The sequence below is a fragment of the Microtus pennsylvanicus genome, chromosome X, assembly GCF_037038515.1.
Source record: "Microtus pennsylvanicus isolate mMicPen1 chromosome X, mMicPen1.hap1, whole genome shotgun sequence".
Taxonomy (NCBI): Eukaryota; Metazoa; Chordata; class Mammalia; order Rodentia; family Cricetidae; genus Microtus; species Microtus pennsylvanicus.
Window position 1 is genome coordinate 81,435,826 of NC_134601.1, and position 16,139 is coordinate 81,451,964.

Genomic DNA, 16,139 nt, shown 5'->3' on the forward strand with positions numbered 1-16,139 from the left:
TTGCTGGGTCAGATTTCCACGTAGTTTTTCTGTATTGGTTACATCATTTAGCATTCTTAGAAGCACTGTACTGCCTCATGTTCACTGACATTTAGTTTCTTAAATTTTGCTGCCTGAGATGATCAAGACTCACAGGATACTCCAATCAGGACTTGATTATAACTCTAAATTTTCTTTAGGTTCCTTATAAGATTATCAGTGCCCCCAACCAGCTGGAAGTAGCCTAGAATACTATGCCCACATTCCCAAAAAATGGACTATGGATATTTTCCTTTGTTTTTTTTTTTTCTTAAAAAGAGGGGGAAAGTGGTGCAGGAGAATTTGTAATCTGTCAATCATGTGTTAAATAAATGTTGATTGGCCAGGCAGGAAGTATAGGCAGGAAAACCAGACAGGAAATAGAAATGATGCAATGAGAACGGGAGAATTCTGGGAAGGAGGAAGTTGATTCCTCCCACTCCTGCCCAGATTACCGAAGCAGCAGGATGTGATCTGCCCCACTGAAAAAGGTACTGAGCCACATGGCTAACATAGATCAGAAAAATAGGTTAATCAAGATGTGAGAGTTAGCCAGTGAGAGAGGCTAGAGCTAATGGGCCAATCAGCTTATAATTTATGGAGACCTATGTGTGATTTTTTTTGGGGCTAAACAGTTGTGGGGTACTGGGCGGGACAAAAACCCCAACAACAAGCAGGCCCCCTTTGTGTTACAAAATTTGTTTTTATTAATAATAATTACAATGTGCATAAAACGGTACCTAATTACAGTTTTGAATTTTTTCCTCTGACCTGTCAGTTTGGATATCTTTTCATGTTCTTGTTTGCTATTTGTATACAGTTTTAAAATTAATACCTGTTTGATTCTTTAGCCCTGATTCTTTTCTTTTGTTCTGGTTTAATTGAAGTTTTATTCAACACTTGTTTATTTCTGGATATAATTAATAAAGTTTTTCATCTACCCCTTGTTGGCACATTACGCAATTTAACATGAAATAAATGTATTAGAGCACTTTTATTGTTTTTCTCTGTATTTGAATTCCACAGACCCATTCTGAAGAAGAAAAAAAGGAAGATGATGAGGAGGAGGAAGAAGAGGAGGAGGAGGATGAAAATGATGATTCTAAGTCCCCTGGAAAAGGCAGAAAGAAAATTCGGAAGATTCTAAAAGATGATAAACTAAGAACAGAAACCCAGAATGCCCTTAAAGAAGAAGAAGAGAGACGAAAACGTATTGCAGAGAGAGAACGTGAGAGAGAGAAATTAAGAGAGGTAGCCACTGTATTTCTGTGATATATAACTTTCATAGACATATGTCACAGATGCATACAGGTTTTCAAGAGTTGAATGTCTTAATAAACTGTAGATTTCTAGGTAAAATTCTTTTACACCAGTGTTAGCATGCTATGCTTATTAGGCTATGCTTGTATAATTAAGGATTTGAAAACAATTGAGACTGTTACATGATAACAAATGATTGTAATATAGTTAGTTAGGAAAATGACTTCCTTTTTAAAATTTCTTTTTAGTTTCTAAAATTGTGTGTATGGGGTACATATGTACCATGATGCACATGTGTTTATCAGAAGGCACTTTGTGATTGGTTCTCTCCTTTTGCTTTTATGTGGGTTCCACTCAGTTGTTAGGCTTGTGTAGAAAGTACCTCTATCTGCTGAGTTCTCGTGTCAGCTTTAAATTGATTTTTTTATATGTATAAATTTTTTTTAAAAGTTTATGTTATTTTAAATTATGGGTTTATATGTATGTCTGCATGTGGGTTTGCTTCATATGTGTGTGTGTTTGCCCATGAAGACCAGAAGACGGTGTCAGATCTGTTGGAATTGGGATTCTAGGCACTAGAGCTGCCTTCCAGACATGGGTGCTAGGAACCGAATGCTTGTCCTCTGCAAGAGCAGTATGTGCTGTTACCCTCTGAGCTATCTCTCTAAGCCCCGGGATTTCTCTTTTTGAATCAATTTTTAGTGAAAATGCTGTCAAATATATGTGTGCAAAATTATATAGTAATCCTCCATGTATCTTTTATTCCAGCATCATCCATTACTAACAGTACCAGATTTGTTTCATATATTTACCTACTTTTGGATTATTTTGGAGTAGATTCCAGAATTGGTATCATCATCTATTAATAGTTGAGACTATAACATTAAAAAGATAAGGATATTTTAAACATTATTATAAGGTCATATTATATTTTATTTCTTCAAGTTATAATATTTTGAGAAATGTGTTCTTTTTAAGTTGCACTACTTTGAATTTCTATATTTTTATTTTTCTGTGTTGTGACCTCTATAACCTTGGGATACATACACCTGTTGACTTTTTATTGGTGTCTTTGTGAGTTGCCTTTTATGGTGAGCTCATTCCTTATCAACACTCAGAACCCAATATTAGGGAACCCAAAATTAAACCAGATATAGGAATAAATTTATAATGAGTAAATGCCAGCTACAACACCACTAAGAACCATAGGAAAAATAATAGCCAAAATAATGATAGAGAATAAGCTACGAAGTGAAAATTACTGTAAAAAAATAATAATGAATATACTTAATCTAAAATGAGGTAGGGAACTAAGCAAAGAAAGCATATTATATTGAAGAAAAGAACTTCCCATCTTTACTAGCAGATGCTACTCATGGTCACAGTAAGCTTTTCTACTGTGGTCTGGGTAAGTGGCCAGCTCCTGTATGCAAGCGAGGCTGGCAAAGTTTCCAAGACAAAAAGTTCTCCCTCCACGTGCTTGTATGCATCAGAACCCGGGAGAAGGATGCAAAGCATTCTATACCATAGTAGAGGGGGAGAACTCATATTCCCTGGTACTTTGTGTAATGATCTCAGAGTATTCAGATCTGCCCAAGGAAAGAGGTTGCAGACATCAAGGGGTTTTCTGCCTGTTTGAAAATGTTTGCATCCACTTAACCTCTTTAAAGAAGATAAATTCATTATCTTACCATTATTAGAGAATTTGGGAGTGACTTAGCTAGGTATGACTCTACTGGATCCTCTGCTCAGTGTTTCATTATGTTTAAGAAATTAACCAGGGCTGTACTTTCGTCTAAGAGTTTTTGTTATTTTCTCAACTTGTTAACATGGTGTGTTAGTTTCTTGCAGTCACGTACATAGTCTCTTATCGACTACATGCTTCTTTCTGCTACATGACATGTTGCTTCCGTTCTTTGCCCCATAGGAAAGCATTTCAATCTTTTGAATGGCTAACTTTTTGAGTTCAGGCCTACTTAGGAGAGTATGTTTTGAGTAAATCTGAGTTAAATGATGATTATTCATATCTGGGACTCATATCACATTGTATTCATAGGTCTTAACCACACTCAACAAGGGCAGATTATACAGGACGTTTATACCAAGAGGCAAGAATACTGGTGCCATTTTAACATTTTGCCTACCATATCTTGCAAACAGGCCAAGGCATTTTAAGAAATTAAATTTTTTGTAGTGGCTGTTCCTTGTGATATGGCATGATACCGTCTATGCTAGGACATAATAAGTTGAATACTTATTATGTACTAAATTCTTAATATGTGCTGCTTTATTTTCCACAGTTCCTCTGAGGGCTCTTGAAACATATTCCTAATTTTCAAGTATAGAAACTAATGTTAAGAAAATTTACATAGCAAAATGAAATGGAATTTGGACCTAAATGTATATGCTCAACTCTGTCTCTCAGTATTATTCTTGATGTGTTTATCACTTAAAATTTCATGTAAATTTAGTGTCCTTGTATTTCATTACAAACCTGTGATTTAATTTCCAATTTTTATGTATAAAGTTCCCTAGTTTTTTATGTTTGCTTCAAGATAACTTCTAGGCTAGATGTGGTGGTAAACACCTGTAACCCCAGCATTTAGGAATGGGAGAGAGGTTGACTACCACTTCAACGGCATATTTTGTTTTTCAGTTTTTAGAGACAATGTTTCATGTTGCAAAGTTTGTTTATGAACTCAATATTTCGCTTAGGCTGTCTTTGACCCCCTGGTTTTCCTGTGTTTACTTTCCAGGTGGTAAGAGTATAGGCTTTGTCACTATGCTTGACACAACGTTTTGTTTAGTTTTCTATGTTAGGGAATTGAGCCTTAAGGCCTGGCACATGTTAGGCAAACTCTCCACTATCTAGCCATACCCCACTTCTACAATTTTTCTAATTAAGAATTTTTGTTAGTTTTTTGCATGTGACAATAAGTTGTTCACATAAGCATTTCTTTTGTTAAAACATCATTGGGTTTGGGCTATATGGAAGCAGTTTTCTAGGTCTAAATCTGTTGTTTAGTTCCTATATTTAAAGTGTTAGTTAGGGTTGACAAAAAATGAGTGTACACATACTTGTTCTCGTGTGTATGTTAAATTAAGGTTTTTGTTAGTATATATGTATTTGTGTGTGTGTGAGGTGCATATTTATGTAGAACGCAGAGTTTAGCCTGGAGTGTCATTCCTCGGGAACTATCAACCGCACTTAAGATAGGGACTTGGAGTTGGCCAGGTATATTATGCTGACTGACTTCTGAGTGATAGAATCTGCCTTTCTCTACTATCAGAAGGGATAGCTTGCTTCTTTCCTTCTTGCCTTCTTTTGTCCTTTTGTTCTTTACCCACTCCCCTGCCTAATTACCTGCCTGCTCACCCTTTCTCCTTCCCTCCTTCCTTCCACATATTTTGGGGGATTGGACTCAGGTCCACATGCTTGTACAAGCAAGTACTTCACTGACTGAGAGAGCTATTTACTTAAAATCCTACTTAATACAACTGTATTCCAATATTTTGGGTGCTATAGTGATTTCAAGTCTATATGAAATTTTCTTTTTCTCTGGGAAATATGAACCTGAGTATAGGTGTGTTTATGCTTTGGAAAAATCTATCTTAAGATTGATACAAGCTGGTGGCTAACCCAGCACTTGGCTCGTAGAGGCAGGTGGATCTCTGTGAGTTTCAGGCCAGCCTGATCTACAAGAGTGAGTTCCAGGACAGCAAGGACTTAACAGAGAAACTCTGTATTGAAAACAAACAAACAAAAAAACAAACACAAAAGCAAAAAAGATTGCTACTCCACCATTGCTTGAAAGATTTCTGTGAGCTTAACTATCAACAACTCCCTTTTTTGTAGGTGATAGAAATTGAGGATGCCTCACCTACCAAGTGTCCAATAACAACCAAATTGGTTTTAGATGAAGATGAAGAAACCAAAGAACCTTTAGTGCAGGTTCATAGAAACATGGTTATTAAATTGAAACCCCACCAAGTAGATGGTAAGAAGTTATTAAATGATTTAATCACTTTTAGCTAAATTTTACCTATATTTTGTCTTCTTCTGTTTGTCTAGCATTTTGCTAATCACTGGAGATACATTGTAGAGCAATAATATGATTACAGCTGTTATAGATCTTACCAGGAAGGGAGAATAAGTTTTGGTGACTGCAAGCATAATGTTTTAAATTGGCAAGAAGTGCTCTTACAAGTGGGAAGCAGAGTACATAGAGTACATAGTGCTTGGCTAGAGCAGGTAGAAAGAAACACAGTTAACCAAAAGCTTTCTTAGGGAAGTGCCATTTCAGCATTTTGAAGTAAGTGTTTTATTGATTTTCTTACATTAGTATGAGGAAGTTATTCAACTGTTCCTATTCTCTGCTGTGTTACTATAGAGCTACTACTTTAATTTTAAATATATATGTGAAGTAGTCCATAAGGGAAATTGAGCTGTTCCTACTTCTTGGATTACCAGCCCTGTTTATTGTTCAGTTTCTATTGCTCAACGAAGAATTTTCTTCCCGGAATAGTTTTCTGGTTGATTCTGTAGCCTTTAATGTGTATTTGATACAAAGCTCTGCCCTCTTTGGTTAAAGTTTCTGTTTTTCAAGTATTCTTCTACCTTTTAAAGCTATCTTAAGGTATAGAGAAATCTAGTGTTATACTTTAGGGTATTTGAACAGACATCCCCCCGTTTTCTGCTTGTGTTTTAGTTCTGCTTTACTTTAGCAGAAAAAAAAACCAGTTCTATTTGTATTAAGAATGTCTTTAGTCAACAACAACAACAACAACAAAATATCTTTAGTGCCCATTGTGTTTTGAATGCTATTTCTTGGGTGTTAGAGAGATGGCTTAGTAGCTAAGAGTACTTGTTGCTCTTGTATGGCAGCTTGGTTCGATTCCCAGCACTCATATAGTATACATTTAGACACATAAAATAAATGTTAAAAAACAAAATCTAAAAGCTTACTGTTTCTTACAAGTTTTGGTTTCTCATTCTTAGGTGTTCAGTTTATGTGGGATTGCTGCTGTGAATCTGTGAAAAAGACAAAGAAATCTCCAGGTTCAGGGTGTATTCTTGCCCACTGCATGGGCCTTGGTAAGACCTTGCAGGTAAGAGCTATAGGAAATAAACCTAGGGCTCGAGAGATGGCTCAGTGGTTGAGAGCACTGACTGCTCTACCAGAGGTCCTGAGTTCAATTCCCAGCAACCACATGGTGGCTCACAACCATCTGTAATGAGATCTGGTGCCCTCCTCTGGTGTGCGGGCATATATGGAGGCAGAATGTTGTATACATAATAAATAAATAAGTCTTTTTTTAAAAAAAGGAAATAAACCTATTCATTTTGCACATACATTAATAAGTGTTTTGGATTCTGCTGTGTTTTAGGTGGGTGGTAGAGATACAGCAGTAAAGAAGAATAAGGTCCCTTCTCAAGTATTTTATATTGCATATTGTGGTGAGGAATGAAATTTAAAAATGTACTTTCTGATACTCTGTTAAAAGGGGAGGATCAAGAGTTAGGGTAAACATATTTAAAGAGATGGTGTTTGTGTATGCATATTCATATATGTGCATAAAAACAATGGAAAAAGAGACCATGAATTAGCTAGAGAGCAAGGAGGAGTATGTGCGAAATTTCGGAGGGAAGAAAGGGAAGGAGGAGATGATACTATTGCTTTATAATCTCAAATAAAAGAAAAAGTTAAAAACCCAAATATTCTTGACAGCACTACAAAAAGAGTGATGTTTGTGTAAAGGTGCTGAGTGATAGGAGTTGAGGCAGTGTGCTTGCAGGTGTGACTACCAACAGCTTCAAGGATACCAGGTGAAATTTGTTTTTTTCCCAAGACAGGGTTTCTCTGTGTAACATTCCTGATTGTTCTGGAACTTGCTTTGTAGACCAGGCTATCCTCAAACTCACAGATCAGCCTGCCTCTATCTCCCATGTGCTGGGATTAAAGGCATGCACCACGACTGCCCAGCCTTTTTACTGAACTTTATAGTTTGTTATGATAATAAAAGTTTAAAGTCCTTTTCACTACTAAAACTCCTTCATTTCTAGGACTGGTTTTAATGTTATAGTTCTTTATCTATATTTTGTATGGGTTTGGAATTATGATCTTGCTTTTTTTGCCTGGCTCATTATTTAAAGCAAACTGAGTAAATTGTGATTGTTTGATTTTTCTAATTTGTTTTGTGTATATTTAAATGAAAATGTAACTTTATTTACTTTATTGTAGGTGGTTAGTTTTCTTCACACAGTTCTTTTGTGTGACAAATTGGATTTCAGTACAGCTTTAGTGGTTTGTCCTCTTAACACTGCTTTGAACTGGATGAATGAATTTGAGAAGTGGCAGGAGGGACTAAATGATGATGAAAAACTTGAGGTAACATTTAGTTATGTTTCCTATTGAAGCAATAGCATGAGATTCCTATATGGAAAGAAGATTCTTAGTTACTAATGCACATTTCAGTGGCAGTATTTAAAACTCAGTTGTTTTAATAGCTACTGTTAAACCTTTATTTTTCAAGGTCTCTGAATTAGCAACCGTGAAACGTCCTCAGGAGAGAAGTTATATGCTACAGAGATGGCAAGAAGATGGTGGCGTTATGATCATAGGTTATGAGATGTACCGAAATCTTGCTCAAGGAAGGAATGTGAAGAGTCGGAAACTTAAAGAAATTTTCAATAAAGCTTTAGTTGATCCAGGTAAGGTACTATCAGCGCTGACATGACAAAGCCAGTTGAAAAATATGTGTTTATCTGTAATTTAAGAGTTATTAATTGAATACTTATTAAGTAGCCAGTACTTGTTTCCTTTGTCCATTAGGTTTTATTTTTTTCTTAGTTCTAAATATAATTTAAATAACATTAAATCATCTTTAATACTTTTAGCTATTGAGTTTTCGTGTTTCGATCTGAGGTTGGTGTATTAGAATTTTAACTATTGTATTATTTCAGCCGGTTTTTTTCAGTGTATCTTGTGAATGGTTTTAAACAGTTTTTAAAATCAGGCATTGTGGCATGTGCATAGCCTTCCCTATTTTGACAGGGATGTCTCTGTGACTAGCAGAGGGTCACCTTTGCCTTCTGATCCTCCTGCCTCCACTTCCTGAGTGATGGAATTATTGACATTAACCCTGTCACGTGGTTTATGTGATGATGTGGTACTACAGATTAATCCCAATGCCTCATGCATGCTAGGTCACATCCCCAGCCTGAAATTTAATTTTGAAGTAAGTTTTATATGCTGGGCATGGCAAATCATCTGTAATCCTAGTATTTCTGAAATGGAGGCAGTAAGATCATATGTCCATCTGAAATAGGATGGGGCATGCACTAAAGTAGCTTAGTGGGTGAAAGCTGTTATTCTGCATGCCTGATGATCTTAGTTCAATTTCTGGGAATTGGTGCAAGAATGGATTCCAGAATCAGTTCAAGATGCAATGATTTATTTTATTTTTAAATTTCATCTTACTTTGTCTGAGAGAGAAGGGAGGGAGGGGTTGAGATTGCAGGAATGAGTAGAATGGATGAATGTAAACATATGTGTTCCATGGCTTGCATGTACAGAGGACAGAACACAACTTTTGGCACCTTTTCACCACCGTGGGTTTCTGTAATAGAGCTCATGCATTTGCAACTAGCCTCAGCACTTTGACTTACTAAATCATATGTCTGGCTCCCTTTTATTTTAATGGTGGTCTGAATGCTATTGGAAACTGGAAGCCGGTATATAATTCCGTATGCTTCTGTTTTCTCTTCTTTGTCCACTACTTTGAGATTCTTAGACATTCTCTTTGGCTCCTACTTAGTACATCTCGGATAGCAATTTACCAGTTATTTAACTCATGAGCACATTGCTGCCACTTCATGAATTTTTGCTTTCTTAGCCACCAACAAAGTTGCTACAGTTTTAGCTGAGAAGAGGAAGCTAAGAGAATATACGCAAAAGATTTAAAACAAGACTTAGTGTTATGTGACAGAGACTGGAGGTAAAGAGACAGATCACCATAGAGCCAAGAGCAAAAAAATGTAAACAATTCTTGGAGAGACTAGTAGATCAGAGGACAAGCAGGAGCTCTTAGGAACACAAAGGAGAGGAGGGCTAGTTAGCTGAGTAAATGCCTTCAATTCTAAACCTTCTATGGAATTAAGTCTATTGCTGTTCAGCTTCCCAGCAAACAGTTCCAGGTGCTAGGTGTACAGTATCCAGCTTGCTCTGAAATTAATGGTTTTTTTTATGTAGCCTAACATTGCTTTAGTAAATTCTGGTTAATGTGTAATACAATTCTAAATGTAGTTTTAGGTGATATGATGCTTATTTTACTTTAAAATGTATTCATTTACTTTAATTTTTAAGTTATTTTTAAAGTATTTTTTTGTGTAAGTGTTTTGCCTGCATTTATATCCGTACCATATGTGTGTCTGGCACCTGAAGATGCCTGAAGAACTTGTTAGGTCCCCAAGAACTGGAATTACAGAAAGTTATGAGCTGTCAATTGGTCCTTGGAACTGAACCTAGGTCCTTTATAAAAGCAGCAAATCCTCTTAGTCTTTGAGCCATCTCTCCAGTCCTCTTGTTAGTTAATTTTTAAGTTTAAATGTCTAGGTTATCCTTGTTATGACTTCAACAATACTTTGATTTTCCATTAGTGTTTTGTTAAATTGTGTGTGTGTGTGTGGGGGGGTGACAAAGGTATTTTTCTACATAGTTGAGGTGGGTTTTGAATGCTTGATCCTTCCCTTGTCCTTGTCACTGTCCCTTAAGATTAGAGATAGTTTTAAGTCTCAAACTATTTACTTGTATTGCAATGAGTATCTCATAATATATACCATGTATAACATATACCAAGAGGAATGTGTTTAAAACATAAAATAGTCTCAGCATTTAGTGTTATTTTAAATAAACTGCAAATGTTTTATGACTTCTTGTAATTAGTTTTTATCATTTCCTTTTAAAAATACTTATTTTTATTTATATGTGTGGGTGTTTTTGCCTCCATGTATTTTTGTGCACCAGGTTCATGCCTGTTGCTCATGGAGGCCAGAAAAATGTGTCAGATCTCTTGGAAATGGAGATATGGATGGTTGGGAGCCATGATTTAGGTGCTGGAGGTGGAAGCCAGGACCTGTGGAGGAACATCAAGTTTTTATAACCACTGAGCCACTTCTTTATTCAGCCCCTATATTATTCATTATAGAGTTTTGATATTTGTCTTTTTCATATATATATATATATATATATAAATTCTTCTTTGTCTTTTGTGATAATTTTAATGTAATCTATAGCCAAAATATTATCTTTGAAGATATTTCATTCTAATTGTTAAAAGTGCTTAAGCATTTTAAAGTATCTTAGTTCTAAAAGTTATTTCTTTTTTTGTCATCCCCCAGAAGATAGTTCTTTTTGAAAAACCCAGGTGTTCTTCACTTGTATTTCTCTTGCTCTTTTTATGTTGGTTAAGTCTTCTGTTTATTTGTTTGCTTGTTTTTCATGCAGGGTTTCTCTGTGTAGCCCTGGGTGTCCTGGAACTTGCTCTATAGACCAGTCTTGCCTCAAACTCACAGAGATCCTTCTGTCTCTGTCTCCTGAGTGAGTGCTGAGATTAAAGGCATGTGCCAATATCACCTGGCTTTTGGTAAAATCTTTAAGCTTTAGTCTTCAAGGTTTATAGACCTTAATACTATTTATAGTAATACTTTAGTACTTGGCTGTGGTTGCTTTGATTAATACTAATCAGTGCCATTTCAACCATACATAGTGAGACATAAAATATGATTGTGCTTGTAATAATGTTACTTTCTTTCAAGACCAACATTATAAAATGATTAACCATAGAACAGCCTTTTTAGTTTCCAGGAACAGCCTTTTTAGTTTCATTGGGTTTAAATTAAGCATTGTTTTTGTATACATTTTATAGGCCCTGATTTTGTTGTTTGTGATGAAGGCCATATTCTAAAAAATGAAGCATCTGCTGTTTCTAAAGCTATGAACTCTATACGATCAAGAAGGAGGATTATTTTAACAGGAACACCACTTCAAAATAACCTAATCGAGTGTGAGTTAATATACACCTTTATGCTCCAGAATGCTGTTGTTGACTCATATAATTTTGCACTGTTACCATTTTTCTTCCTTCTGTTTGTTATAGTCCCTTACCATGATCTATAGTTGATTCTTCTGTAAAAGGACAACATGCTCATAAGTGAAATGCTGTATGGATAGGAGTAGCATACCACAAGACATGTGCTGTTGTCATTGCTCAGATATAGCTAAGGAAACTCAAATATTTGAAAAAGTATCAGAATTCTTTAACGATTGCTTTAAAATATACAAAATGTGTATGTGCTTATTCAGTGTGTCTTATAAGGTCATATATCCAGTTTGGAGGAAGTACTAATAAGGAAACAAAAAGAGGCTGAGTGTGGTTGTATACACCTTTGATCCCATCACTGAGGAGGTTTATCTTTGTGAGTTCTAGGGTTGCCAATACTACACAGTGAAACCTCCCCTCCACTTGCAAAAAAGTTTAAAAAGAAAGGCTGGTTGTGAACAATTTTGAAAGAGAAAACTGAAATATACAGAGAGGTGCCCTGTGAATAGCCTTCATTTTCTTGGAATGGAACAGGAGTTTATTTAGCAAATTCCAATTGTCATCATAGAGTTTCGTGTTTTCCATTTCATCAGGCTTTTTATTTGTTTGTTATTTTTCCCATTGTTCTTTTGTTCTCCTTACTATAGAAATGCTATTTTACATTGTGGTGCTGTTTAATATAGGGCAAGTGGTGGCACCTTTAAAGGCTTGCACAGCTGAATCAAGAACAGACTTCACTGCGTCATAGTAGCTTATTATCTACTTTTATTACTTTTATTTTGTATTTATTTTTCTTACAACATGCCCTCACTGACCATAAAATCATCATTATAGTTATATATACTTGTTTTGTTTTTTCCTGTAAAGAATAGTGATTTAGAATCAATCACTTTTTAGAAGAACTAGGCTTAGGGTGAAGGCGTAAGTCACAAACAGTGCCACACCAATTTGGGATTATGATTAATAGGGTGGTATTTATTTAAAGGGGAAAAAACTTACAGATCACTGTCCCAGGCAACAGCCCTCTACGCAACCAGGAAAGGAATCTAGTCGCCGGTGGAGCAGGAAGTGAAGAGAGAGAGAAGAGGGAAGTGGCTGCTTTTTTAAAGGGAGAGAGACCACGCCCCAATGGGCTGGTATCTCAGCAGCTATAGGTTGGAGGAGCGGGAGGACCTCCCGCAACACCTCCCCCTTTTGTTTAAATAAGAAAGTTCTAAACCTACTATGCAATTATATACAATAAGTACAAATATCCTATTCTAACTAGCTTAGGTCTTGTATAATAAATAACTTGGCCAAGTCATGAGAGAAAGTAACTACATTTATATAGTCTTCAACCCCATCAAAGATCTGAGAAGGGAAATAATGTTACCTGGGTAATTAGGAAGTTCAGTAAAACAACCTCCCGCAACACTTAGGGTTTATGGATGGTCTCTTTCAGTTTCTCATATGATTTATGTAGTTCTAGATCAGACTTAGAACCAGATATTTTCCTAAACTCGACTTTTTCTCCTCACCTCCCTTCTGCCTCCGGTTTCCCTTCCCTTTATAATCTGAGGTTTTGGCATGAGCGATATATTGGGGAGTTTTTCTGGGTTTCTATCTTTAATGTTATTAATGAATCAATATTTTGTCTCTTAGATCATTGCATGGTTAACTTTATCAAGGAAAATTTGCTTGGATCCATCAAGGAGTTCAGGAATAGATTTATAAATCCAATCCAGAATGGTCAGTGTGCAGATTCTACAATGGCAGATGTGAGAGTGATGAAAAAACGTGCTCATATTCTCTATGAGATGTTAGCCGGATGTGTTCAGGTACAGATGCTTCCATAATAAGAATACTGCCATCCCACATTATTTTCTGAGTTGAAGCTTCAACTACTTTTGTTTCTTTTTCTTTTTTAGTTTTGCATCTCTTTAAAAATCTGCCATTTATTCATATTTGTAATATGTTTCACAGTTTAAGAACACAGTTGATTAATGCTCTTGCCCCATATATTGCTATGTTCATGTTTAAATTCATTGTCTTAAGACGCACAGCTGTTATGATGAAGAAATTCTTTTTTGTACTATGGCATGGTGTTCAGAACCTCATTGTTTGAAATAGTTGTAGTAGAGGCTAGTATAAACTAAGAGTAGAACTGATTTTAAAGTAATCCTTAACATATCATTTTAGGGGCTGGCAAGATGGCTTAGTGGGTAAAGGTGCTTGCTGCACAAGCATGGCAACCAGAGCTTAATCCCTGGAATTTCTGTAAAAGTGGAAAGAGAAAATTTGCTCACAAGGTTGTCCTCTGGGCTCCACATTTATGCTGTGACACACATGTGGTTCATATATTCATTCACTCTTTAGTCATACATCCATTCACAGACGCACACACACATGCACACAATGGTTTCGTTACTTTCGGGTATATATTGAACAGGTTAGTAGTGTTATTTAAGTAAGACTATTGGTGAATCCATATTTATAGATAGGTAAATATCTTGTTATCAATTCAGAAATTTAAATATCTACATTCTCTCCGAGGACACTAAACCCTAAGGGTGGCTATAAAGATGATCCACAGTGAAGCAGAATATCTTTTAGGATGGCTATAATGCTGTCATAGAAGACAATTGTGTTTGATTAGGTTGGCTACATGTACTCATAAGTACTTTGTTTCTTTACTGCTGTTATTACCCAAGTAGTAAGTTGGGTTTTTTGTTATTTTGTTTTGTTTTAAGTAGTTATTTCTATTCACTTATTATTAGTATTATTTTCTGTCCCTACAGTAACATGGTTCCATTGGTGTTTCTTTTTCTTTTTTTTTTTTTTAAGCATGACTTATTTTCTTAAAGGGACAAACATAGCTTCAGAAGTTATGTGTTAGTGTTTGGCATAATTCAGATTGTCTTAGAATTTGAGTTTTGTGTGAATGTGTGTGTGTTTTCCCCCTTTTTCTCCTTTGAGATGGGTTTTCTTTTTAGCCTAGGCTGGATTGGAAGCCTTGATCTTCCTGCCTCAGCATCTCAAGTGTTAGGATCACAGGCATATGCCTCAACAGTTGGCTACGTGACACTTTTATTTTTTCCGAGACAGGAGGTTTCCTGTGTAGCCCTGGCTATACTGGAACTTGCCAGGCTGGCCTCGAATTCACAAAGATCTGGCTGCCTCTGTCTCCAGAGTGCTGGGATTAAATGTGCACACTACCACTGCCCTGCCTATGTGACACTTTTGATTCCCATGACACTTTTGATTCATGATTTACATGAAAAGCAAGTCATTTTTGATAGTATTACTTACCACATGACTTCTTCTACTTATACTTTTTTTTTAAATACCGAAAAGATTATCTTGAGAACTTGAATTTTATTAAACGATCACATGTAACCACTTTATTTTAAAATCTGATGGGCATGTTGCAGTATCTTTTTTTAAACCAATGTATCATTATATAGTCATATGACATATATTAAGTATAGTCATATGTGGTTTCTGTTACAACTTGAGAGGGTAAATATCATTTAGAAAATATTGACTATGTGTCTTTTAACTCCCAACAAATGAGAGCTCTTAAAGTTTTTATATGTTTAGATAACTGATTTGCATTCTGTCTTGTTAATTGCAGAGGAAAGATTATACAGCATTAACAAAGTTTTTGCCTCCAAAACATGAATATGTATTAGCTGTGAGAATGACTGCTATTCAGTGCAAGCTCTATCAGTACTACTTAGATCACTTAACAGGTAACAAATGCATTCAGTTGTTTTCATCTTCTGTATGAATATGCTCTTGGTAATTTTGCCATTTTTAAGTTTATTTCATATTTTTTACATTTGAATGAAATAAGTATGCTTAAGACATACATAGATCTAATCTACATGGGAAGTAGAAAAATACAAGATCTACTGAGTAAATTGGGAGCATGGGGACTTTGGGGGAGTGTTGAAGTGGAAGGGAGCAGAGAAAAATGTAGAGCTCAATAAAAATCAATAAAAAATTGCAATTAAATTATAATTAAATTAAAATTACTATCCAAGTAATTTGTTTAAGATTGTTCAAGGGACAATCTTAAAGCAATAATTGTTTAGTTGAAGTACTCTTCAACTAAACATGGTATATATGGGAACCTCAGCTTGATTTTCAGCACCGCTAACAATATGCAAGAAAATGCCCACGAATATCTGTGTATTATGTGAATAAAGCCTTTAATTAGTTAAGAACTAGTTCAGGTCAGGCATGGTGGCACACGCCTTTTAGTCATAGCTCTTGGGAGATAGAGGCAAGTGGATCTCTGAGTTTGAGGTCAGCATGGTGTACAGGGTGAGTTCTAGGAAAGCCAGGGCTCCACAGAGAAACCCTGCCTTGAAAAAAACAAAACAAAACCAAAACAGGGCTACTTCAGAAGAATTACACATGCGGAGTAAATCTGTAAAAGAAAACAAAAAAATTTAGAGTAATTTTAAAAATATTCTACATTTGTATGAAAAAGTATGTAAATTACATCCATGAAATTGTGTCTTAGTTATCAAGTTCACAAGGTTTGAAGGCAAAATCCAAGGCAAACCATATTATCCTCTCCATGTTATAATTTAAAAAAAACAGAGAAATGTTTAAAATGTTGACTGAAGTACTGTTAATTTATTCTTCTCGGTATCCTTTTAAAAACTAGAATGCACAAGTATTATTATCTATGTGTCCTACCCAGTATACTTGATGTTATACTTCTTTACATAACAACCTGGTCTCTCGTTTGGAGTTAGGTTTCTACTTAT

General features: G+C 35.6%; 1 protein-coding gene across 35 annotated transcripts in view; it reads left to right on the forward strand.

The window, feature by feature from the left end:
* The window catches only part of Atrx (ATRX chromatin remodeler), a 156,418-nt gene that overhangs the window by 88,827 nt on the left and 51,452 nt on the right, over window positions 1-16,139 (forward strand). For all 35 annotated transcript variants that reach the window (XM_075957921.1, XM_075957935.1, XM_075957913.1 and 32 more), the window contains 8 exons: window positions 1,045-1,269; window positions 5,135-5,276; window positions 6,278-6,387; window positions 7,521-7,667; window positions 7,813-7,990; window positions 11,206-11,343; window positions 13,021-13,196; window positions 14,993-15,110. In XM_075957921.1, the coding sequence (XP_075814036.1) occupies window positions 1,045-1,269; window positions 5,135-5,276; window positions 6,278-6,387; window positions 7,521-7,667; window positions 7,813-7,990; window positions 11,206-11,343; window positions 13,021-13,196; window positions 14,993-15,110 (1,234 nt within the window). The remainder of the gene's footprint in view (window positions 1-1,044; window positions 1,270-5,134; window positions 5,277-6,277; window positions 6,388-7,520; window positions 7,668-7,812; window positions 7,991-11,205; window positions 11,344-13,020; window positions 13,197-14,992; window positions 15,111-16,139) is intronic.